We start from the raw sequence: 19965 nt of genomic DNA, 5'->3' as shown, positions 1-19965 counted from the left end.
CAGCTAGATGGCACAATGGATAGGGTACCAGCTATGGAATCAGGAGAATCTGGTCTCAGATACATAAAGTTGTGTGATCCTGGGCAAGTCACTTAACCTCAATTGTTTCATCAAAAACAACAACAAAAAACCCATACGAATAGAAAGGAGCATATTGATTTTACACATTGGCTGGCACATTCATAAAAATAAATTTTGTAAAAAATAAATTTAAAAAAAAAAAAAAAAACTTTGTATGAGGTCATAAAACTCCAAAAATAAATGCAGAAGTGAAAATATTACATCCATTTATTTCTGACCATGAAACAAAATAAAATTAAATGAAAATTAAGCTTAATGAAGAACTTTTGAAGCAAAGATTAAACTAATCCTAAAGAATGAGTGGTTAAAAGAGCAATTAAAAATTAATCATTTTATTAAAGATGACAACAATGAAATGTGCCAAAATGTGCAATGCAAGCAAAATAATATGTATGGAAAATTTATATATCTAAATGTTTATATCAATAAAAGAAATTAATAACAAAACATCAATTCCAGTCTTTAATTCTAAAAAAAGGCTAGAAAAAGGAAAAACTAATAACTTCCAATTAAATATCCAAATAGAAATTCTGAAAATCAAAAGAATTCATAAAATTGAACTAATAAATAAAGCTAGCAACTAGATTTATGAGGAAAAAAAATAGACAAATCACTGGCTAATTTGATTACAAATAAGAAAGCTAAATCATATCAAAAATAGAAAGGATATATGCACCATTACCAATGAAGATGAAATTAAAACAATTATTAGGAGCTGTATTGCCCAATTATGTTCCGATAAAACTGACCATTTAAATGAAATGGATGAAAATTTACAAAACACACAAGTTGCCCAGATTCATAAATAAGAAAATACAATATTCAAGTAACCCTATCTTAGAAATTGAACAAGATATATGACTATTCTAAAGGGGAAAAAAACACAAGACTGAATGGATTTACAAACAAATTCTACCAACATTTAAAAAACAATTAATTCCAATAATACAAAAACTCTTTGAAAAAGAATAGGTAAAAAAAGAGTCCTGCCAAGTATTTCCTATAACACACATAAGTAAATTATCTATCAGATTTACAGACATAGCAATAGTTCATGATCCAACAAGACAAAGCGTCTAGGGGCTCAAATATAAAGGTAGATGCCAAAACAAAATCTATAAGAATCTGTTAATGTGCCTCTTTTTTCTGCTTAGTCATAACTAAGCAGATACAGAATTAAGAAACAAACATCTGACAAACCTCTCTTCACTATCAAAAAATAACTTCTGAAAGGTCTTTATCTAATATTGAGAAGTTAGTTGACTAACTGCTGAAGAATAGAATTAGCACGGAAATAGCATAAAACCATGCTCAGCTTTATGAGAGCTAATATCAAATATATTGTCATTAACATGGTGATCCTGTAACTGCTCCCAAATTGCTTCCAAAGTCCATGCACAATAGAAACTGCTTCAAACTTCTAATTTCTTTAACACTACTTGCTCTCTGCTGAAAAATGTTGCTTCAAAGTATGACAAACTTATTAAGGTAATTCAATGAATTCCTTTTCTTACCTCCTTATCTTATATTTCTTTAATATAACTCTAAAAATTGAGAGAATCAGAAAGGTTCTATTCTGTAAGAGAGTCTGGTTTGTTATCACTGTGACACTAATTGCCCATCCAGATGGACATCACCAATGAGCTTTCACAACAAGATGGAAAAAGGGATTGCTGCTACCCCTGTATTCCAAATTTCCAGCCAATCATATTGTTCCCCACATCTATAAGGCTTTGTAACAAGCCATAGTGTATTCCCCATTTATAATGCTGTTTTCCAGTTTTGGGACTCTCCTGCTTTTTGTCCATAAAACTTATCTGTCAGTCCTTATTCAGGGTAGGGTTGTTGTTGTTTTGGGGAGGGTGGTTTGCTGAGGAGCGAGGGATTGTTTTTAATTCATTCTCATATCATTACTCATTGGGGTTAATAGCCTAATTCATTCCTTGACTAAAGTCTCTCTTCTAATCTATCATTCACTCAAGTTGATTTTTGTAAAGGATTTTGTAAAGGTCATGTTGCTCCAACTCAATAAACTCTAGTGGCTGCCTATTACTGCAAGAATCTAGAGTCCTTTGTTTGGCCTTTAAAGCTCTTCCCAACTTGGCTCTTTTCTACTTTTCCTATCTTCTTACATCCTACAGTTCTCTACACTATGACCAAATCATTCTGACTACTTATTATTCCTCAAAAATGGCTCTCCCCCTCCCATATAATGGGCTGAAGCTTGAGTTGATGCACTGAGGTCCCAAGCACATGAGGCTAAATAGTAATTGAACCATGCTCTATTAATATATATGCTTGGAGAAAGAATGGCCCCGCCCACTCTTTGTGCAAGTCCTGATGTATTGTATAGGAAATGATGATTTTGGTGGGTGGAGACAGGGGGGCAGGAAGAGAGGCAGAGAGACTGTTGGCTGGGTTTCTGTCGCATCCACTCAAGTTGCTAATCCCTCTTCCTCTCCACAGAGAATAAAGATCAAAGATTTTCCCTTAACCTGAATTCCTGACTGCGGCTGATTTTAAAATACACGGTTATCACACTCCCATCTACCTATATTTGCTCAATTTTTTTCCTTATCTGATATACTCTCTCTCCCAACCTTCAACCCTAGCATTTCCTTTAAGATTGAAGCCAAATACGATTACTAAATAATCTTTTTTGGTTCCAGTAACCATAGTCATTCCTATTAAAGGTGACTTCCATCTCCTCTGGATTTATGTTGTATCTTATTATTTAGAACACATATTATTTAATTCTCCTTGAGGACAGGCCTGATCTTGTTTTTTTGTGTGTGCATCCCCAAGTTTGTAGCTAATATTTAATGCTTTGTTGCCTGATGAAAAGAGAAAGCTTAAAGACTTTGGAATAATTCTATATTCTATGTGTACTTAGAAAAGCTATTTAATTACTCTGAACCTCAGTTTTCTCATCTGCAAAATGGTTATCACAATATGTACTATGTCAACCTCAGAGAATTGCTGAAATAACTAAAATAATGTAAAATATTTTTAAAACTAAATTTTATATACTTTGTTAAAAGATTCTTCCATGTTAGATGAGTATTTTATACTGAAAATACTTTTACTATTCTTTCACCAGAGGTAATATTTGATGTCTATACATACAATTCTGTTGAAGACTTACATAATCAATCAAAAAAACCAAAAAGTTTTGAGAACAAAAGAAAATTTGGAGAATCATATTTAAACAAGGAGACATAAATAAAATAAATCCCCCCCAAAACCTGAAAAGCAACATCTCCTTTTGTAAATGTAGAAAAATAAACCCCTATCAAAAGCATTAAGAAAAGTTAAAATTGCTTTTTAAAACAAACTACTACCAAGAGAATAACTAATTTATAATTTTAGTACAATACAGGTTTTAAGACTTACCTCTGCCCATTTAAGAATGCAGGTAATGCAGAAAATATGATTACAGTTTTCAGGAAAACCAACTTCTTTCTCTAACATGCAGGAAAGACATATTGGGCATTTATCAGCTTCTTCATATGGAATGACAACAGAATGAGGATACATTCTATTTTCTTCACCTAATAATAAGAACACTTATGTGATCTCAAATTTCATATTTATTTGTCAAGTCATATAAAAAGAATGCAATTTTGAAGACAGCAACATCTTCAAAAACTAAATGAAGCTTACCTTGATTTTGAAACCTAAGTTTTGCTAAGTAGGACAGAAATAAAAAAATACGCATACCTTCAATGTCTTCACGCTCTTCATCCCCCACATTTGAAATATTATTATTTTTCTTCATCTCTTCTTAGAAAGGAGTTTCTAAAAGATCAATCAGAAGAGACAATTTTATTGCTACTTTCTCTCATTTATAATTAAACCCTAATACTACTACTGGTAAAGTCATTAGAAATTTCCAGTAGGAAAAGTACAGTGCGTACATGTATTTCTGTATACATATAAAAACAGTCCCTGCTTTATAAAAACCTAGTGGTAATAAGGCACAATTTGAACAATTTCACATGAATTATATAACTTCAGATAGCTTCAATCAATAAATACTTATTAAGCACCTATCATGTACAATTCCAGCTCATAAATTCATAATCTGATAGAGAAGAAAGATATAGAGGTTAAATATAAGGTAATTTGGAAGAGAGAATGAAACTGAGAATGAAGGAGAGGAAGAAAAGAATTTGTATACGAAAAAGAAAACCAGATGAAGGGAGAAAAGTATTGAACGATAGGATATCAACAGTAAATACAGTAGAAGTTCAGAGGGGAAAAAAAAATATGTGCACAAAGGGAGAAACAAAACAGATGGAAAGGATAGAGAGTGGTTTAAGAAGACTCTGGAGAAAACCTTGGAAAACACTCACAGTAAAGGGAAAAAATGTGGATAATTAGCCACATAAGGAGATTGAGGAGGGGATCAAACAAGGAATCAAAACAGAAGAAAGGACTGTCATAAGAACCCAATAAAATCAAATGCCATACAGGAGGAGATGATAGCCAACAATATCAAACAGCAGATAAGGTTGAAAAGGATCAGGATTGAGACCAAGTTTGACAATTAAGAGAGCAGTGGTAAATTTTGAGAGAACAGGATAATGATTTTGAAAACTAACTCAAAAAGCTGAGGATTGAAAGGAAAAGTAGAGGGGTAGTAAGGACAGAAAACTTTTTTATAGTGTTTAGGTGAAAAAAGACTAAAGAGAGGCAGAAGAGATCACAGGATCTAATGAAGATTTTTAAGTATGGGGGAGAAATGGGCATATTTTTACAGCAGTAAGCTATATTACTTCACCTAATTTCATATTTATTTCACATCTAAATTTTTTACAAGTCACATAAAAAGAATGTACTTTTCAGGATAGCAACATTTTGAAAAACTATATAAGCAAGCTTACCTGGATTTTGAAGCAGTAAGCTAATATTGGGGGAGGGGGTGTCAAAAGAAAAGAAATAGTTAAGAATACAATGTGCTGGAGAAGACAAGAAATGTTGGGAATCAAATATATTTGAAGACTCCCTGGAAGAAGAGATACCCTCTTGTCAGAGAGATTAGTGAAAAGAGAAGTGGCAGATGGTGTCAAAGATTTCTGAAATGAATAACATAGGAAAAGAATGTATTCATATAAAATGGCTTCAATTTTTTTTCATTAAAAGTATCTGGGTATGTATAGGAGGTTTTAGGAGAGAAGAAAAGATCTGGAAGTTTCTAAGGTGGGGAGAAGAGGAGTCAAGGAAGCATTAAAGAACTATCTTGCTTCAGTGAGGAGCCAGTTAAAGCCGGGTAACATGAATTTGTAATACATTAGCCTGCACAGGTGTGAGATTTTCTCTTACCTTTATATTTTATGGAAGATGGAACAAAGTGGGACTTAGGAAGAGAGGAGAAAAGTTCAAAGTGAAAGGAATAAAAGTCTCACTAAGGATGAAAAACAGATAAAAGAGAAACACACAGAGTTATATAACTACAGGAGGTTTTGGTAAGATAATATAGTATCCGTGTCCCTAAAGTGAACACCTGTGAGTAACAATAAACTCATCAGTGACTATCTCCATTTCTGTCTGAAGTGAAATGAAAAGTGATGCTCATGAAACTTGGAGAATTTGAGGAAATAGGAAGTTTGGGTAGTTAAAAGATAAAACTACATGAATATTAAAGTTCCTCCAGAAAAAGGCAGGAGTTGGGAAATAGAGGAAAATATTGATTGAAATATTAAAAATGGAAGAATGATTTGAGGGTTATACAAGATTGATTATAGGCAAAATTTTTAACTTTACTTAAAAGGAGGAATGACTATTGAATAAAGGGTGACAAAGAGATTCGGTCAGAGTGAAGGGCAAACCCTCCAGGCCAACTCTGCAGAATCAACAGATAACAGTCCCAGGAAGAAGCTGGGATCAGGAGGCAGTCTGGGCCTTACAGACTTTCACCTCACAGTGTGGGGATCTGACACCAGAATGGGAGAAGACTGAAGGATGTTCCAAGGTCAAGGGACAACAAGCATAGATGTGCTGACCAGACACGTCCTAGGGAGAATGCAGGAGAGGAGTGGGGACACTGCTGGCTGGTGGGCACTTATAGGAGAACATAGTCCCTGGTTTCAGTCTCAGGGAGAGAAGACAGCTATTGTTTGTAGACAGCAGAGGGACCATAGGGAGTAAGATCAAAGGTAACACAGTATGACTGGAAGCTCTACCTATGGTTTAGGAGTGAAGAGGAGAACTAAGGGTGAGCCCCAGAATTGACTCAGAAAGTAACAGTATGAGAGCCAGAACTCTGGAGAAATATACTTGAAACAAGGTGTTAACTCAGGAATTGATGAGACAATGGTTTTCTAGTTCACAAATATATTTAGTATTTAGTATGGTGAGGTAATGGTTCTCTAAGCTTGATGTGGGAAAGATTAGTGTCTAGATTCCCATCCCCTCCTAGTGAATGTAATTACCCTTTGACTCACAAATCCTGGTTCCTTTGAATTCCAATAGAAGATCCCGACCTGTCCCAGCTCCACCCGGATCTGAGCCAACTTTGGGGTTACACCCAAAAGCCCCTCAAGCTAAGTCTTTTATTATAAAAAGGCCACACTGGAAACCCCTCTTTGCAGATTCTAAACATGCTAGCCATGTGAGGACCCTCTCTCCACTGGACCCTCTGTCCAATGCCCTCCTTATCTCTACCTTCGCCTATACTTTAACCTTGCTTACCCAATAATAAACCTCTTTTATCAATCTAGTTCTCGGGCCAATAAATGCTTTTATTGGGAACTCAAGCCGCTATCCTTGCGCTGTATCCAAGGGGGTTGCAGGGGAGCTTTGAAACCCTAATTTCATTTAGGTACCCCAAATCTAGACCTCAACAAGCTCACACATAATCAGTATGCTGTAATGATGTAATTACAATAAGGTATATAAGGGCTAACAAAGACTGGAAGATAGACATTCCATCTCCCACCATCCTGGTGGCTCTCCTGCCTTCTGCTGAGGATCTCCAGAGAGCTAACCAGAACATTACATAACAGTAAGAAAGACCTAAGGTTTGGGAATTATTCCCCACTGCTTGGGATTAGAACTTGATCACACTAATAGCTGCTAAAAATAATTTTTAAAAAAAGGACAAAGGACAAAGAATCCAAACATAGATAGCAACTATGGGGACAGATAGAGAAGATCAGGGTTCATATTTAGAAGATAATAAAGCTAAAAACAAACAAACAAACAAACAAACAAACAAAAAAACCACTCCTTTTTCAATAAGAAACATCAAATGGTCCCAAAACCAAAAAGATTTCTTAGAAGAATTTTAAAAGGACTTTAAAAACTAAATAAGAGAGACTTAGGAAAAATCATGAAAAAAAAAAAAAAAAAAAAAGACCAATCCAAGAAAATTACAAAAAGGAAGTCAATTAACTTGAAATAAGAGAATCAAAAACTTAAGGAAAAAAATAATTCCTTGGAAACTAGAATTAGGCAAAGGGAAATTAATGATGTTATTAAGACACAGAAAAATAAAACAAAATCAAAAGAATAAAAAAATAGACGAGGATATGAAGCATCAGAAAAACAAGTGATCTGGGAAACAGACTGAGAAGAAGCAATATAATAGTTGTATTGCCTGAAAATTATGATTAAAAAAGGATATATATTATTAGGAACTATCAAGGAATATTGCTCTGAATTCTAGAACAAAAAGACAAGGAAATGATAGAAAAAAATCTATCATGACCACTGAAAGGACTCCCAAAAAGAAAACTTATAGTACCATGGCTAAGTTTCAAAGCTCCCAGATTAAGGAGAAAATACTGGTAGCAACAAGGGAAAAAGGAAAAAAAAAAACAAAGCAAAACAAACAAACAAACAAAAAACCCCCACAATTTAAATATCATGGATCTACAATAAGAATTACAATGGCCTGACAGTTATTATACACACTGAAGGACCAACAGTGAGATTTCATAAATTAAAAGAGTTGAAATCACAACCAAGGATAACTTACCAAGGAAAATACATAATCCTGATTGGAGGGGAGAGGGGGGAGAGGAGGGGAAGACATTAACTTAAAATTAATGGTTAACTAAAAATTAATGATTTTCAGATATTTCTGATAAAAACAGCAAAACAAGTGAAAATTCAATATATAACATCCAAGAGAAATATAAACACAGGATGAAAATTATAAGGGACTCAAATAATTTACTTTATACAAAAATATTATTAGTTCTTTTATGACTATAATTTTTATTTGGGTAGTTTGAAAGAAAGACGAACTGAGCTGAATAGGTTGGATGATTCTAAAAAAAATAAAGCTGTGAGTAGAGGTAAAAAGGAGCAATTATTTCATACAAATGGATAAAAAAGGAAAAGTTGATATAGAAGAAGTTAGCAGGAGGAAGATGGGTAGTGTTGAAACCTTATTTTCTTCAGGAGTGGGCTAAAGAGGGAACAACGTATATCTAGAATTCAGAAAGAAATAAGAAGTCAAAGAGATAAGGGTGGGGAAGGAGAGAACAAGGGAGGGATGGAATAAGTATTAGAAATGGGTTATAGAGGGAAAGGCATATATATTTAGAAAGGTATACAAATCTTCTAAATTGTTAAAAAAAAAATAAAGAAGGCAAAAAAGAAAAGAAAAAAGAAAGAGGGCAAGTGGATGGGATAAGGGAAAGGACAAGGGAGGAATTCTTAGAGAGGTAGATACGTTAAGGAATAGGAGGGCCAGGTAGTAGGGAGAAGTAGAGTAGAAGAGGAGGGATAGAAATAGATAAGAAGGATAGTGAGAGAAAACAGGAAGGAGAAAAATATACAACAAATAATTATAGCTTAGAATGTGGTTGGGGTGAACTTACTCATAAAATGGAAACAGTAAATTAAAATTTTGAATTCAATAATATATTGCTTTCAGGAATAAAAATGAGAGATATATAGAAACATAGAGATCAGGAGTGGAATTTATAATGTAAAAAAAAAACACAGGTAGTAATAATGATCTCAAAGTTGAAGTTAAAATAAATTTAAGCAAAAGAGAAAAATAGAAAAACACACTACATGCCATAATAATCAATATTTTTAAGACCATTTAAAATAGTACAAAATTGGATATTGCTGTAATATAGGAAATGAGCTGGTAGATTTAGAAAAATATTTTAAGATCTGACTTACAAAGGAAGGTGCTATCTAACTTCAGAGAAACAGAGGACAACTAGAAATAAGCATAGTATACTCTTACAAAAAGAAATTCATCTATGCTTAACTGTAGTCTTCTTGGGGATAGAAGAAAAGGAATGAAAAAATAACAGTAAAAAAAATGCACAACAGAACACCTGTGAGCATAATGTTTATTACATGGGATTTCTTAAAGTGAAAATTTAATGGTTTTTATTTTGAATCCTGCTGTGCAGGAGTACACATGCAATGCCTTTTTTTTCTTTTTTCTTTTTATTATTCTGTATTTAAGTTTAAAAAAAAAAAAAAAAGAATAGAGGGAAGCACAATTAGGTAAGAGAAAACCTTAAGATAGAGGAATGTGAATCTCAGATTAAGGATTCCATACCCAAACACTATGGGTTCTGGAAATGATGAGCATGATAAAAGTGCTTAGCAAATAAAAATAGATGAATACATGGAAGAAACTAATGATCTCTTGGAACAGGTGCAATCTGTACCTTAGCTGTAAGAAGAAAGGGGACTAAACTGGGGTAGTAATGAAAGAAATATAAAGATAGATGTTTTAAAAGAAAAAACCATAAAACTTGGTGAGTAAGAATTTTTTAAAATTATGTAACCTAAAGAATTGGTACCATACATAGAAAGAAAGAAGATTAAAAAGAGGAATGGGTTTGGTGGGCAAGAAATCCATTCACCTTTACTTTGGACATTTGGTAATTAATACTTAATCATTAACAACTTTTATGTGGATTCCTGTATCTTTCTTTTTGTGATAATGGGCTCATTTTATTTATTTTTTTATTATAGCTTTTTATTTACAAGTTATATGCATGGGTAATTTTACAGCATTGACAATTGCCAAACCTTTTGTTTCAATTTTTCCTCTCCTTCCCCCCATCCCCCTCCCCCCATGGCAGATTGACCAATACATGTGTTAAATATGTTGAAGTATAAATTAAATACAATATAAGTATACATGTCCTAACAGTTATTTATTCCTATATCTTTTTAAGGCAAATAACTTAAATTAATTATTTGGCTATTTCTGGGTAATTCTTGAAATAGGAGAGACTTAATTCTACCACTCCTCTCCTAGACTTCCTTGCCTTGGCAGAAGGCCTTGCACTATGAGATATGCCATAAAGAATTACCCAAGACAGGTCACAGTAGAGAGAGTTCTGACAAATGATGATCTACCAGAGAAAGAAATGGTAAACTACTCCAGGATCTTTGCCAAGAAAACCTCATGGATGATTCAGAGCAGTTCCAATCATCTTGTGATAAAGAGAACCATTACCACCTAGAGAGAGGATTGTGGGGACTAGGTGTGGATCACAACACAGCATTTTCACTTTTTGTTGTTGTTTGCTTGCATTTTATTTTCTTTCTCATTTTTCTCTGTTTTTAATCTGACTTTTCTTGCGCAGCAAGATAATTGTATACATATGTATGCATATATTAGATTTAACTATTTTTTTAAACCATATTTAACATATATTAGATTGCTTGCCATCTGGGGAGGGGATAAAGGAAAGGGGAGAAAAACTGAAACGCAAGGTTTTACAGGGGTCAATGTTGAAAAATTTTCCATGCATTTTTTGGAAATGAAAAGCTTTAATAAAAAACAAAAAAAGATATATCAGAAAATAAGCCTCCTTACGTCATAAGGTATCTAACACCCTACTGGGAAAGAACAGAAGACTACTAAGTATTTCCAGCACTAATTTAAAAAAAAAATTGCTATTACTGTACATAATATTCTCCAAATTCTTATCACTTTACTTTGCATCAGTTCACATTATTTTTTGAGGTTTTTCTGAAACCATGCAACTCATCATTTCTACAGCACAATAGTATTTCATCACAATCGTATACAACAATTTTTTTTTAGCCATTCTTCAACTGATGAACGTTCAGGCAATCCCAGAAAGCCATATTCTGTTTTGTATGTACTAAGAGAAATTTCTCAAGACCCATGGTGTATTGAAGTAGCTCTACATGTCTTGAAAATTTTTCTAACTTTCTGTACCACACTCACAATGAATGAATCAATTATATTCATTGACAAATTGATTCACTACTAAAGGGCAAATTCATTAACGACTAAATCTCATGATGTTCTAACTCCTTTATTTAGCCATTTCAAAAAAATAAATAGCAGACCACTGGTTGAGAGTTCCTTCTTTTCCTCTCCTCATCTCATCTCACTCAGATGTCTATCTTTCCCAAATTATTCTTCTTTCACTCTGGTCTCACCTAAAGATGTGGCATTTTTTGTTGAGCACAGCCCTTTTACATTCACTTTTGATTATTTCACCCTTCCTATCTCCTCCAGCAGACTATCCCCACTATCATCACTAAACTTATCTCTCTAAACTTTCATCTCTTGCTAACCATTGGCTTCTTTTCTATTACCTACAAACTGCCCATATTCCCTCCATGCTTTGAAAGACAAAAAAAACCCTAACTAGATTCCTTATAGGCGCCTCTTCAGTTGTGTCTCTTCTTTGTTAAACTCCTTGAGAAATCTACCTCTATTTCCTTACACCCTTTTTTAAATCCTTTACAACCTTACTTGTGAACTCATTTTTGAAAGGAAACTATTTTCTCCTGCCTATACAGTAGACATAGCTACAGAAAATCTAGGAAAAAAAGTTTTCAGTAAGAACGAATATTTTTAATCAAAGGAAATGACATGAAATATAATCAACAAGCTTTGCCACTGTATCATAAGGACCATATGGCTTTTAAACTATCCTGCCAACAAGAACTCCTATTAGTTCCCTACCCCTATTAGAAAGTAAGTTCCTTAACAAACAGACTCCTATTTTTTTTCTCTTGGTATCTCTAATACTTAATTTTTTTTGTTCATTCTTTCATTAATTTACAAATTGCTGACTAAGTGATTGCTTGAAAAACTAATCAAACAAAAATTCCTAGATAAACTTTCAAGAAATCATAAATAAAAATTGCCATAAAACAATCAGAATGTCACCCTCCCCCCTCTCTCTCTACTGATCATCTGATATAAATTCCAAAATGAAAAATCTCAGGAATGTTTAGTCAAAATCTTAGGCTTCTAGGTCAAAAACAAAAACAACAACAACAAACAAATAAAAACAATACAAGTAGACTGAAAAACAGTTTGAGTAACAAGGAACCAGAGTTAGAATCACACACCATTATGTCATAACTACATTCAAAGTGAGAAAATTTTATTGTATTAAATTTTGAAAAACCTAAGATAAAAAGTTTACTGCCAATAACTTTTCCATTACTTACCCAGTCTGAAACTTCTCTGTTCAAGTCCAATTTCACATCTCTAATATTTCACATTTCTAATTGCACCTATATTCTAGTGACATCTTAAATTCATCATTTCCAAAATTTAATAATCTTTCTCATCAATTTTCCTTCCTTCCAAACTTTACCATCAAGGGCCCCACCATGAAATACCCTGTCACAAATACCTTGTCCACACAGTTGCCTATTTATAAGCTCCAGGTACTACCTATCACTTTTCGGATTAATTATAAAATCTTCTATTTGATTTTCAAAGACTGTCACAAATTATTCCCCAAATCTTTTTTACATTTTATAATACCTTCTTGTTCCCACATATTCTTCCAGTGATACTGGCCCTAGAATGGTCTCCTAATTTTCTCCCTCCTCGACTTCACCTTCAGACTTCTTTGCCTTTATTCAAGTTCCAACTAAAAATACCACCTCTTACAAGAAGTCTTTGATTCTTCTTAATTTTAGTGCCTTCCCTTTGTTGATTATTTCATACTTATCCTGTACCATAACTTGTTTGTATATAGTTATTTGCATGTTTTCTTCCTCATTAGACTGTGAGCTCCTTCAGAACAAAAACTGTCATTTGAATCTTTCTTTGTATCTTTAGCTTTAATAGAAGGTCTGAGACATAGTTGGTTATTTTATAGCCATTTTTCCATTGTATCTGACTCTTCATGATCGCATTGGGATTTTCTTAACAAAGATACTAAAGTGGTTTGTCATTTTCTTCTCCAGCTCATTTTACATATGTAGAAACTGAAACAGACAGGTTAATGACTTGCCCAGGGTCACACATCTCTAAGTATGGATTTGAAAGCAGAAAAATGAATCTTCCTGATAGCTCACCTTCTGCTCTAGCAACTGTACCACCAAGCTGTCCTGCCTGACATAGGATAACTTGATTAATGTTACCGAGGGAATACTTTGTAATGTGAACATAGAAACCAAAAGAAACAAAGAAAGCAACACATTTCAGTAATCAGAGGAGTTTGTTAAACCATGATGTACTTACAGTCTAAGATATTCATTCAGATACCAAATGTCTTTAAGAGTTAGAGTTAAAATACGACAATCAAAGGATCTTCATGTGTTTTGTACTTTTTAAAAATGAGCTTAAAAGGGAAATAAAAGGAACATAAGAGAAATATACAAGAAGACAGAGAAAGAAAAGGGATGTGATTAATAAGTATCATATTTGGAACATAATAAAAGTTATATATAAATGTATTATGGGAGAGAAAATGAACATCATTTATTTGAAGCAAAGGATGGTTGCATGGAAAACCATAATATTAAAATTTTCAAATAAGTAGGGACAGGAAGAAGGGGGAAAGGATTTAAATGGGACAGCATATTGAAGAAGAAAATTGTCATAATCAAACAAGTTACAATTTCGGGAGATGAATCATAATTGGAAATTAAAAGGAAAGAAAGAAAATAGTAAAAACCAGAGAACAATTTGGATTTAAAAAAAAAAAAGGACAATGACATGGAAGCATGTAACTTTAATTATGGATCATATGCATAATAGTTATGATCAAAAGAAGAATCTAGATACTCTACTTCAAGAAATTATTAAGAAAAACTGCAGTTTTAAAAATAGAGGGTAACAGAATTTTAAAAGTCATTCTTCACTACCTAAAAGAAATACTAAGGTGAATAAAAATTACTATGCTTCAGCTAATGTTAAAAATAAAAAAAGCAGAGTAGCACTTATGGTCTCAAAATTAAAGCTAAAATAGATTTCATTTAAAAAGACAAACAGGGAAACACATTATGATAAAAGCTACCATAGGCAATGAAATAATAACAATACTAAACTTATATGTACAAAAGCGATAGCAACCACATTTTTAAAGAAAAAGCTAAATGAATAACAAGAATAAATATATGACAAAACTGTAATAATGGGGCAGGAGGAAACTTCAACCTCCTAGACTCAGAACTAAATTAATTATCTAAGGACAAAATAAAAAAGTCAAAGAAATTAACAGAATCTTAGATAATAAACTAGATATGACAGATCTCTGGAGATTTGACAGGAAATAAAAAGGGAAGATGCCTTTTTCACAATGGTACATACACCTTTAAAAAAACTGAGCATGTTAGGCTAACAACGTGATACTTAAATGCAGAATTAAACACATCCTTTTTAGATCACAATGAAATAAAAATTACATTTAATAAAAGACCATGGAAACATAAATTTAAAAATTATTTGGAGACTAAGTAACCACATTTTAAAGAATAAGTGGGCTAAACAACAAGTCACAGAAACAATAAATAATTTTATTAAAGAGAATGGCAACAATGGGACAATGTACCAAAACATAAGGTATGCAGCAAAAGCAATAATTAGGAGAAAATGTATACAGATGCTTATATCAATAAAATAAAGAAGATTAATGAATTGGGTATGCAATTAAAAAAATACTAGATGGGGGGAAGAGCCAAGATGACAGAGAGTAGACAGGATTTTGCCCGAGTTCTTCCTGACTTCCCTCATTATCAACACTAGATCAAGCTTCTGACCAGATTTTGAAGTGACAGAACCCACAAATTTTTGGAATACAACAATTTTACTGCATAAGATATCTTGGAAGGACTTCAGGAAAGGTCTGCCTCAATTGGGCAGGGGAGAACATGGAGAGGAGAGGGCCAGGGCAGGGAATCTAGTGGGAGAATCTTAGTCAAAATATAGCAGTGTTGGTTACTCTGTCCTGGTTCAGAAGCCAGAGGATGAGCAGACTATTTTTCAATCTTTCCTGATGAAAAGAGTTAAATAGAAAATTTAATCTTCAAATACAGAACCAAAGAGAAGCATAAAAAAGGAAAGGGAAAAGGGGAAAAAAAAAAAACCATTTTATTCAATATGATTAAACTATTCACAACCTGACACAGGAAGATGATATAACTTTTGAGAACTGTATCTCTATTGGGACAGTAAAAAGAGTGCATATAGATAGAGGGTATGGGTATAAGATGACTTTGATGTGATGATATCAATGATTTATTATCAGTAAATGTTTAATTTGTATACAGATTTTATACTTATATAGTCTGGATTGCATAAAAATTTCTCAAACAAATAGGGTTTGCAAGTGGAAAAAATTTAAGAAGTCCTGGTTTAAACATCACTCTCTGCTAAGCTATGGGATTCTACCAAGAGGGAGTACTGAAACCACCTTGACCATTAGTGCACAATAAGCTTTCTGCCATGTTGCAAGAAATGCCCTTGTTGAGCAAGAAGCAATGATTTGTGGCCATGGGAACAAGTAAAGCCGAAGGTCACAGGTAGTTGCTCATGAGCAGGGATGCCTTGACAAGGCCTATTGCCTACGAGTGAGTTGTTAAATTGCTGGATCAGCTCTCCTCCCTTTGGCAGATACCATGCATAAGCAAAGTTCACAAGCTGCTTCTCTGAATGGTGACTGGAGATTGCCTACTGTGCACACACTGATCACACTTGCAAAAATGTAGGTCCACAAGGATGTACAGCATAATAAAGTGGAACTCTTTTCACATTGTATGAGTTTCCCGCCTCATTCATCTTGCCTCTGAGATCAAAGGCTTCATATATTTTGAACTCCTAAAGATGGCCGCAACAACTTTCATAGGATTTAGCTCAAAGAAGGAATGACAAAAACATTCAGATGGATAAAGGAACTTATATGATCCTATAGGGAAGTAGTATGGAAAAGAGGAAAGAAAAGGAAAAGAAAGGACTAACAGAAAGGAAGACAGAACTAGGAGGGGAAAAAGGAAAGAAAAAGGAAGGGAGGACAGATTAAGGAAAGTGGGGGCCAGAAGTAAAATACTACTGAGTAGGGATAGGATAAAAGGAGAAAGAAAAGTATGAAATGGGAAAAAGATGATAGAGGAAATACAGTTAGTTATCACAACTATGAGTGTGAATGGGATAAATTCTCCTACAAAACAGAACCAATAAATTAAAAACCAGAATCCTATAATATATTGTTTATAAGAAACATATTTGAAGCAGATTCACACAAAAAAACACAAAGTAAAGGTAAAAGACGAATAGAATATATTATGCTTCAGCTAAAGTTAAAAAAAAAAAAAAAAAACAAGGAGAGCAGTTTTGATCTCAGACAAAAGCAAAGCAAAATCAGCTCTATTTAAAAGAGATAAGGAAACTACAACATCCTAAAAGGTACCACCAGACAATGAAGTAATATCATTATAAACATATATACACCAAGTGGTATAAGCATTCAACTTCTTAGAGGAAAAGTTAAATGAGTTACAGGAAGAAATCAACAGCAGAACTCTACTACTGGGGGACTTCAACCTCCCCCTCAGAACTAGATTAATCTAACCATGAAATAAACAACCAAGAAGCTATTGAGGAAACTGAATAGAATTTTAGAAAAGTTAGTTATGAGATACACCTCTGGGGAAAATTGAATAGAGATAGAAAAGAATATACCTTTTTCTCAACAGTATATAGGGCATAAAAACCTCATAATCAAATGCAGAAAGAAAAAATATTAAATGCCTTCTTTTCAGGTCATGATTCAATAAAAATTACATTTAATAAAGGGCTATAGAAAGGCTGAAAACAAACTGAAAACTAAACAATCTAACCCTAAAGAATGAGTGACTCAAACAAGAAATCAGAAATAATAATTTCATGAACAACAACGAGACAACACATTAAAAAACAACAACAACAACAATAACCCATAAACTTATGGGATGCAGCCAAAGCAATTCTCAGGAGAAATTTTAAATATCTAAATGTTTACATGAATAAAAAAGAGGAGATCAATGATTTGAGCATGCAATCAAAAAAGCTTAAAAACAAACAAACAAACAAAAACAACTTCCAAGGGCGGAAATGACACGTTTCTCTCTGACCCTCTTTACAACCCTCATAGTAATTATGAAATCCAGCCTCTGAATTAGTGCTGGACAGGCAAAACCCACAAATATTGGGAGCTCAACAAATTATCAGCAGAAGATAATTACAAAGATTGCCAAAAAAAGGTCTGTTTCAATTGGAAACAGCAGGGAGGCAGCCAGGGCAATCAGTACAAACACCAGCACAGACAGCTCAGAGTCCCAGGGGCAGAGAATTTACAGGAGGAAACAGACCAGAAAAGATCTGTTTCAATCAGAAACGGGAGAGGCAGCAAAGCACAAACAGCTGAGCACAAACGTCAGCCCAGACACTTCAGAGTTTCTGAGCAGTGCAGTCTGAGGGTGACTGAGTAGACTATAACCACAACACCAGGGCAGACAGGACAGAGTCCTGGGGCATTGCTAACGACTCCACATGGCAGACCCAGCACCAGAAGTGAGTCAGCACTGCAAAAGTCGCTTGGAAAACCTCTCCCATCCTAAAGACAGACCTTAAATTAAAAAAAAAAAAATTAGTAAAAAAGCAAAGAGACTCTAACAATTGACAGCTTTTATGGCAAAAAAGAACAGATTTCAAACCCTGCAGAGACTAAAGGTAGATTGTCTCCAGATGAAGCTCCAAAAAGTGAAATAATCTAGTCCTCATCACAGAAGGCTCTCCTAGAAAAACTTAAAAAGGATCTTTAAAAAGAGCTAGAAAAAAATGGGGAAAGGAAATGAAAGCCCTGCAAGAGTTTGGAAAAGGCAACACAAAATAGACAGTGAAATGGAAAAAGCATATAACTCATTAAAAGATAGATTAGATAAACTGGAAAAAGAAAGCAACTCCTAGAAAACAGAATTTGTGAAACAGAAAAAGAAAATAACTTCTTAAAAAACAGAATTTGTAAAATGGAAAAAAATTTCATAGAACACAACTCAATCTAAAATTCAACTGGACAAATACAAAAGAAGTTTAAAAAAGTAAATGAAGAAAATAACACTAAAATTCAGAATTGAACAAATGGAAACAAATGACTCAATAAGGCAACAAGAATCAGTCAAGCAAAACCAAAAAAATGAAAAAATAGAAAAAAAAATGTAAAATACCTAATGAGGAAAACAACCCATCTGGAAAATAGATCTAGGAGAGACAATCTAAGGATTACTGGACTCCCTGAAATACATGATGAAAAAAAGAGCCTTTTTTTTTTTTCAGGAAATCATTAGAGAACTGCTCAGATGTCATAGAATCAGAAGATAAAATAGACATTGAAAGAATTCATTGATCACCTACAGAAAGAGATCCCAAAATTAAAACTCCAAGAAATATTGTGGCTAAATTCCAGAACTATTAGACTAAGGAAAAAATACTACAAGCAGCCAGGAAAAAAAAACATTCAAATACAGAGGAGCCACAATAAGAATCACTCAGGATCTAGCAGCTTCCACATTAAAGCACTGAAGGACCTGGAATCTGATTTTCCAAAAGGCAAAGGAACTTGGTATGAAGCCAAGAATAATTTACCCAGGCAAATTGAGCATTTTCTTCCAGGGAAAAAGATGGGCATTCAATGAAATAGGTGAATTCCATTTATTTATGAAGAAAAAAACAGAGCTAAACAAAAAGTCTGATCTCCAAACATAAGACTTGAGATAAGCATAAAAAAGGTAAAAAGAACTCTCGACACTGTATTTCTGTTATGGGTATACATAAAGAATACATGTATAATTTGGTTTACTGTTATAATATAAAAAAGGATCTAGAGGTGGAAAGGAAATTGTACTAGAAAAAGGGAAAAGTGGAGGTACTACATCTCATGAAGAGGCAAAGGAAACCTATTATAACTGAGGGAAAGTAGAGAGGGGGATAATTATAATGTGAATCTTACTCTCATCTGAACTGGCTCAAAAAGAAAATATTAGACATATTCGATTTACAGAGAAACTTTTCCCACCTCATTGAAAAGTGGGAGGGGAAAAGGGAAGGGGTAGGATAAATAGAAGGGAATACAGAAATTGAAAGGGAGGGACTCTAAGGGGGAGGGAAGGATCCTAAAGGAGAGGGCTGCATGAGGCAAATGGTGTTCATAAGTTTAATACTGGGGAGCAGGGTAAGGGGAAAAGAAAAGAGAAAAGTATAATCTGGGATTAACAAAATGGCAGGAAATACAGAATTAGTAATTTTAATCATAAATGTGAATGGGGTAAACTCCCCCATAAAGCGGAAGCAGATAGCAGACTGTATTAAAAGCCAGAATCCTACAATATGTTGTTTACAAGAAACACACTCGAAGCAGGGCGATACATACAAAATATGAATCTACTCTGCTTCAGGTGAAGTCAAAAAAGCAAGGGTAGCCATCCTGATCTCAGATCAAGCAAAAGCAAAAATTGATCTAATTAAAAGAGATAAGGATGGGCACTATATCTTGCTAAAGAGCAGAATAGATAATGAAGCAATAGCAATACTAACCATATACGCACCGAGTGGTATAGCATCTAAATTCCTTTAGTTAAGAGAGCTGCAAGAAGATATAGATAGCAAAACTACAATAGTGGGAGATCTCAACC

General features: G+C 33.7%; 1 protein-coding gene across 3 annotated transcripts in view; it reads right to left on the bottom strand.

The window, feature by feature from the left end:
- The window catches only part of SCAF11 (SR-related CTD associated factor 11), a 90845-nt gene that overhangs the window by 46782 nt on the left and 24098 nt on the right, over positions 1–19965 (bottom strand). For all 3 annotated transcript variants that reach the window (XM_051961799.1, XM_051961798.1, XM_051961800.1), the window contains 2 exons: positions 3802–3879; positions 3475–3632 (listed from right to left, as the gene is read on the bottom strand). In XM_051961799.1, the coding sequence (XP_051817759.1) occupies positions 3475–3632; positions 3802–3859 (216 nt within the window). In that variant the 5' untranslated portion in view covers positions 3860–3879. The remainder of the gene's footprint in view (positions 1–3474; positions 3633–3801; positions 3880–19965) is intronic.

The sequence above is a fragment of the Antechinus flavipes genome, chromosome 5 (genome assembly GCF_016432865.1).
Source record: "Antechinus flavipes isolate AdamAnt ecotype Samford, QLD, Australia chromosome 5, AdamAnt_v2, whole genome shotgun sequence".
Taxonomy (NCBI): Eukaryota; Metazoa; Chordata; class Mammalia; order Dasyuromorphia; family Dasyuridae; genus Antechinus; species Antechinus flavipes.
The sequence above is the reverse complement of the archived record's forward strand: the minus strand, read 5'-3'. Positions and strand labels throughout refer to the sequence as shown.